The sequence below is a fragment of the Rhinopithecus bieti genome, unplaced genomic scaffold (assembly GCF_001698545.2).
Source record: "Rhinopithecus bieti isolate Rb0 unplaced genomic scaffold, ASM169854v2 scaffold_55, whole genome shotgun sequence".
NCBI classification, from domain to species: Eukaryota; Metazoa; Chordata; class Mammalia; order Primates; family Cercopithecidae; genus Rhinopithecus; species Rhinopithecus bieti.
This window is the reverse complement of record NW_016803114.1, coordinates 575,406-582,241: the sequence shown is the minus strand read 5'-3', so window position 1 is coordinate 582,241 and position 6,836 is coordinate 575,406. Positions and strand designations below refer to the sequence as shown.

The 6,836-nt window shown below is 36.3% G+C and overlaps 1 protein-coding gene across 1 annotated transcript in view; it reads left to right on the top strand.

The window, feature by feature from the left end:
• The window catches only part of PPM1L (protein phosphatase, Mg2+/Mn2+ dependent 1L), a 318,510-nt gene that overhangs the window by 226,090 nt on the left and 85,584 nt on the right, over nt 1-6,836 (top strand). The window contains exon 2 of the mRNA XM_017850066.1: nt 570-744. Within this exon, the coding sequence (XP_017705555.1) occupies nt 570-744 (175 nt within the window). The remainder of the gene's footprint in view (nt 1-569; nt 745-6,836) is intronic.

Genomic DNA, 6,836 nt, shown 5'->3' with positions numbered 1-6,836 from the left:
CCCCCCCGGCAAAGTTAAGGGGCTTTGTCTTAAATCTCCTCATTTTCTGTTTATCCCATTATTTCATTATCGATCCTAGCAGAGGACTCTCCTTTATAAAATTCACTTTACAAGAGTTCTTGTGTAAACATTAATGAGTAGAGACTAACAAAACAAAGTAGGGATGTGGATGCCATAGCATGGATGGGGTCATTGCTGAGATGGGTGACTGTCTTCTGTATTGTAGACAAGGGCAAGTCAAATTTGTATCCAGCAAAATCACTATCAGGGGCCTTCAGTTCACTATAATAGTTGAAACTCTGAGCACTAATTCTGTGAATATCTAACCAAATCTATCATCTTTTGTACCTTTAAACCTAGTAGAAAACTCTTAGAGGTCTGTGATTCTGTCTATTTGAACATCACCTTACTGGGTCCAGTGGATACTAAAATGACGATGACAAGGACATGCTTGTCTGGAGGGTTGGTTTCACAGTGCTTTGAGCTTTCTCTGTAGCACCTGAGGGTAAGTAAAGAGTCTAAGAGGAGAATTTCTAATGGAGTTCTCTCTCTGTCTGTTTTATCTGCAGACTGCAGCTGAATATGTAAAATCTCGACTCCCAGAGGCCCTTAAACAGCATCTTCAGGACTACGAGAAAGACAAAGAAAATAGTGTATTGTCTTATCAGACCATCCTTGAACAGCAGATTTTGTCAATTGACCGAGAAATGCTAGAAAAATTGACCGTATCCTATGATGAAGCAGGTATGTTTGTTTTTAAAACACACATTTTTTTTCTCCTTGCAAAAAAAATTCATTATAAACCTTGGTTAAACTTGGTAAAAGGTTAAGGGCAAACTGGATTCAAAGTTATGTAACGTGGACTAATAGTAAGTTTATTCTCTGCAGTTTTAGTCTCAAGATGGTCAGAAGATTCCTAAAAATGGATCTTAAATATCAAATACCTTTAAAATTTTGGTCTTTTTTATTGGGATTTTTTTGGCCTTTTATTAACTGGGTACTCCTAAAGTGTTATTTCAATTTGGATAGCAACTGAAAACTTTTCCATCCAAGAATCCAAGAAATGTTATTAGATTCAAATATTTGAGTTAATTTTAGTTGTTTTCTTTTCTAAAGAGGTTTTTTTTGTTTTTTTTTTCTCAAATTGTTAAGCTAATCATTACTTTCTTTTCCTTAGCAACTCAGATACTACCACATCAGACACGTCATCTCACTGCCTGCCATAGGTTCTTCCCATCCAAGGGAGCTTATTAATGAAGTCATGGACAGACCTCCTTATAACATTATTTCCTCCTTATAACATTATTTTAATCTATTATATGGTCTGTCAGCTAAGACCCAATTTTAATTAAATGAATATAGTATTACTTGGAATTATTAAAATCTTTAATAAAATTAAACTTAAGCAGCAGAAATACCCTGATTAAAATTGCTGTACCTCTCCACCTCCCCTCTCAAAAAAATTGGAGGAAAAGTACAGGAAAAAAGGTTTCTAATGGTCAAATGTTAATGGTATTCTTATATTAATGCCAAGAACTTCTGTTTCTATTTTTACAAGGATTTTTTAGCATGTATCTTATTTTCTTCATCAGAATCTATGCATGCTCAATACTTTCTTACCACTTGATTTCAAGTTCAAATAGCAAACAGAAGAGCAAATTAAACAAAACAAAACATTATACTACATTCACCTAACCACTTAACCAATATTTTTAGTTACTAAGCTGCCCCCGTATATATTCCACCCTCTAACCCCTTCACCTCCCTCTGAAGCAGGATCTGTATTTCCAGTTTTACCCAGGACATCTCTGATTCTCTGATTCTTCTTTGCTTTTTTTTCGTTTTCCCGACACATTGGCTTTCTTCTGCCTAGCATTTTCGTTACTTTCAATATTCTTCTCATTGGAATTCTTTTTCATCTCTTCTCTCATCCTTAAAGGAATAAAGTAAGGTTTTGATCAGTCCCAACCAAAATAATATTTAAATATTCATAGCATCTTATAGATCATAGAACTCATATGGTCCACCCACTGTGACCATTTTATGGTGACAAAACAAACTCATAGACTTGCCTGAAATAATGCAGTTACTTAGTTGTAAAACTGGGATGCCAACTTCCTAATTACTAATCAAGCTATGCTTTTACTACACTGATGCAGGTTCTCATTTGCTCAGTAAGCAATTGTTGAATGCATGGCAATATACTAGGCAGTTGAAGGAAAGAGAAAAGCAGTGAAAACATGGAAAGGAATCTGAGATATAGAAAATAGATCTTGCTTAAAGTCTTGCTGGGGGGCTAAAACATACATGTATGAGCTCTAGAGAAAAATTTCTGAGGAGTTTGGGACTAAATACACCCTGTAATATCTTCAAGTTATTAAAGTTAAGATGAAATGTGGAGTCAAGAAATAGTGGAAATGGCTGAAATTTTCCATGAAATTCTGTAGAGGGGGCATCATTTTAAACTTTGAAGGACAAATGGTGGGCAAGTATTTGTGAAGAGAAGGGAGATGCATTGTAGTGGATGAAGGGGCACAAGGAGACATCAAGGTAAGCATGAACCTTAGCTGCAATCACCCACCACTCAAGTTTTTCCTACTTCAGGAATAATTTTCCACTCTCCTGCACTGTTGTTGAGCAGCAACTGATTCTCAGAGGTACACTTGCACATGGCTTTTAGGGGCTAATAGTTTGGCATAGAATTAATCTGTCAATAAGCCCTGTAGCACGAAACGGTGGAAATAAACACAAGATAGAGAGTTAGAGGATCTAAGGTCTAGGCCTTCCCCCAGGTTAATACTGGTATGATCTTCAGCAAATTAACCTCTTAGAACCTATGTTTCTTCATCTGTAAAATTGGGCTAATATAATCTCACAGGGCTATTATAATAATAAATATTATCATGTTTGGGGAAGTCCTTAGAGATCATATTGCAAATGCTAATTAATGCCACTAGTGATGAATGAGAACAGATTTGGACCTTGTCTATCCCTTAAACCAGTGTAAAGTACACCTGACCCTTGCACAAGATGGGAGTTAGGGATGCCAACTCTCCATGCAGTCAAAAATTAGCATAAAACTTTTGATTCCCCAAAAATCTTAACTACTAATAGTGTACTGTTGACTAGAAGCCTTACTGATTATATAAACCGTCAATTAACACATATATTTTGTATGTTATATGTATTTATACCGTATTATTATGACTAAGCTAGAGAAAAAAAATTATGAAAATCATAAAAAAAGAAAATATATTTACTATTTATTAAATGGAAGTGGACCATCATAAAGGTCTTCATCCTCAATGTCTTTACTTTGAGTAGGCTGAACAGACTACTGAAGAGGAGAGGAGGAGCTGGTCTTGCTGTCTCAGGGGTGTCAGAGACAGAAGAAAATGCACATATAAATGGGCCCATGCAGTTAAACGTATGTTGTTCAAGGGTCAGCTGTATTCTAACTTAGTCTTTTCTTGGCATGTAGTGTTTGGGAAGGCAGAGGGGAAGTTTTTAAAGTGATCTTCAGAAGCTTTGAAAAATCTAGCAACATCTATTTGATAAAACACCCACTCTGAGCTCAGTTTGCCTTTGGTCATCTCTGCATGAGGTGATGCAGGGCAGTGGATGTGGGAGGGTAGGCTATGTGTACACATGAGTGAATGAGTGTCACTGTGTGTTGCAAAACCAAAAGTCACTACCTCCAGCTCCGTAACCCATATGTTAATGATTTCAGTCAAAGAAAGAGGATAAAATAAGAAAAAATATTACTATTTAGCAGAAAAATATAATAATACAAAAGAATTAGGATAGAAAATTGGTAGTAGTAGGCCGGGTGTGGTGGCTCATGCCTGTAATCCTAGCATTTTGGGAGGCGAGGATTGGGTGGATCATGAGGTCACAGGAGATCGAGACATCACTGCTAACACGGTGAAACCCCGTCTCTACTAAAAATATCAAAAATTAGCCAGGCGTGGTGGCGGTGCCTGTGAGTCCCAGCTACTAGAGGCTGGCGGCAGGAGAAATGGCATGAACCCGGGAGGTGGAGCTTGCAGTGAGCAAGAGTCGTGCCAGTGCACGTCAGCCTGGGTGAACAGAGCGAGACTCCATCCTCAAAAAAAAAAAAAAAAAGAAAAAAAGTAAATTGCTAGTAGTATCCAATATGTGCAGATATTACCATCCTACAGAGAAGCTTCCTGACTTAGGATGGTTTAATTTAGTAGTTTTTGACTTTATGATGGTGCAAAAGTGATGCACATTCAGTAAAATCTGTACTTCACGTACACCCATTCTGTTTTTCATTTTCAATATAGTATTCACTAAATTACATGAGATTCAACACTTTATTCACTTTATTATAAAATAGACTTTGTGTTAAATGACTTTGTCCAACTACAGGCTAATGTAAGTGTTCTGAGCATATATAAGTTAGTCTAAACTAAGCTATGATGTTCAGTAGGTTAGGTATATTAAATGAATTTTCACCTTAGGATATTTTCAATTTACAATGGGTTTATCAGGATATAATCTCATTCTAAGTCAAGGAGCATCTGTACTAAGACACTCATTTGCTTCAACTGTTTAGCTTCTTTCTATGCTATCTTAGTTTTGACTTCCTCACGTTCTTGATTCAGCTCTCCCAGTTTTAGGAGGTAGTTAATTATTAGAAGATATCTTGGTCTCTAGAAAGGTTAATTTGTCTTTAATACTGATTCACTGACAAATTAGCCTGAGTGACTTAATGACAATTACTGCTATTTGTAGTGTCTAAACTTCTATTAATAAAAAACCAATTAATGAAAAAAACACTTAGACATTTTTCTAAAACCATTGGCTCAGAATTTTTTCACCCTCTCCTTTTTTTCTTTCTCTTTCTCTTCCCATTTAATACATATATACTTTAATGCTTTGCCCATCCACAAAATTCAGCTATCTAGCAACCTGGAATTCAGCAAAGAAATGGGAAGTGAGCAAAAACCATGTGTGTACAACCCTACCGTGTCACAGAACTGTGGACAAGTCCATACAACAGAGGCTTTCAATTCTCACCTGAATCTATATATTTTTATTTTATATAGTTCTGAAGGTTATATTTTCCAATGTGATATTTTCTTTTATGAAATTCTTTTTCTGACTTAAAGTGTTATACTTTAATTGCAGAAATGAACAGAAATACATAGAACAGTATAATCCGAGAATAATTGTCAGTAATCTTACTATTGTAAACACTTTGGTATATTTTCCTCACTCTAAGCATTTTTAAAATGTAGTTGGTATCTGGTAGTTTTATTGTAATGTTACATCCTGCTTTTTGCATTTAACATTATTACATAAGCACTTCCTCATTTCATTAAAGCCTCTTCATGTGAAGATAATTTTAATGACTATATCATATTCTATTTGAAAGTATCACTTACTAAATATTCTCTTATGTTGGACATTTTCATTTTTGTTTTGCTCTTATGAATAATGCTGCAAGAAATATGGGATTCATTTGTCTGCATTTTATATTACTCTAGAGGATAGACTTCAGAAAACATAAGAGTTTAGAATTGAAACGAGAAGGTGGGGAAGGGGATGATACTTGGAGCAGCAACACTGAAAACATAAGTAATGAGAGCAAAGAGTAAATCCATAAAAAGCACTTAGATTCCTGACATTGTACTACACTCAAAGTCATATTAGCATTCACAGACTGTATTACAGAGTTCACATTGTTGATCTTCACACTGGTGACCTTGATTTGCAGAGAAAAGGTTCAATAATGTTTTTTGTATTCTGTATATAAAAGCAGAAATTATGTAAACCAGTGTATTAATCCTGTCAGCCTGTGATATGGTTTGGCTGTGTCCCCACCCAAATCTCATCTTGAATTTTAGCTCCCATAATCCCCATGTGTCATGGGAGGGACCAGGTGGGAGGTAATTGAATCATGGGGGTGGGTTTTTCCTATGCTGTTTTTTGTGGTAGTGAATAAATCGCACAAGATCTGACGGTTTTATAAAGGAATGTTCCCCTGCATGTGCTCTTCTTGTATGCCACCATGTAAGACATGCCTTTGCTCCTCTTTCACCTTCTGCTATGATTGTGAGGCCTCCTCAGCCGTGTGGAACTGTGAATCCATTAAACCTCTTTTTCTTTATAATTACCCAGTCTTGGGTATTTCTTCACAGCAGTATGAAAATGGACTAATACAGCCTGCTATAACAAAATACCATAGACTGGGTGGCTGATAAACTACAGAACTTTATTTCTCACAGTTCTGTAGGCTGTGAGGTCCAAGGTCAAGGCACCAACAGATATGGTGTCTATAAGGGCCTGGTTCCTCATAGATGGCTATCTTTTCACTGTAACCTTACATGGCAGAAGGGGTGAGAGATTTACCTGGGACTGCTTTTATAAGGGTATTAATTTCATTCATGAGGGGTTCACCCTCATGATCTAATCACCATCCAAAGCCCCCACCTCATAATACCATCACCTTGAGGATTAGTTTTCAACATACGAATTTTGGGAGGACACAAACATTTAGACCCCCTTTCTAACATTAGTTTAGAAAGTTTTTCATTCAAATGGTTTATATTTTGATGATTTTAAGAACTAATATGTTTTGTGGTATAGTTGAAAGAAAACTTGGAACCAAAAGATCCAGATTCTATTTCTAGTCTAGCTCTACTGCCAACCATATATGTGACCTTGAGCAAGTCACAAACCTTCCTAAAGCCCATTTTCCTGTAAACTGATGGCATGAACAGGGCCTCATAGATGTCTTCTAGTTCTAAAACTATGCTTCTGGTCTTAGGACAATGGAACACTCAACTAGCTATAATTTCTGCAAGGCT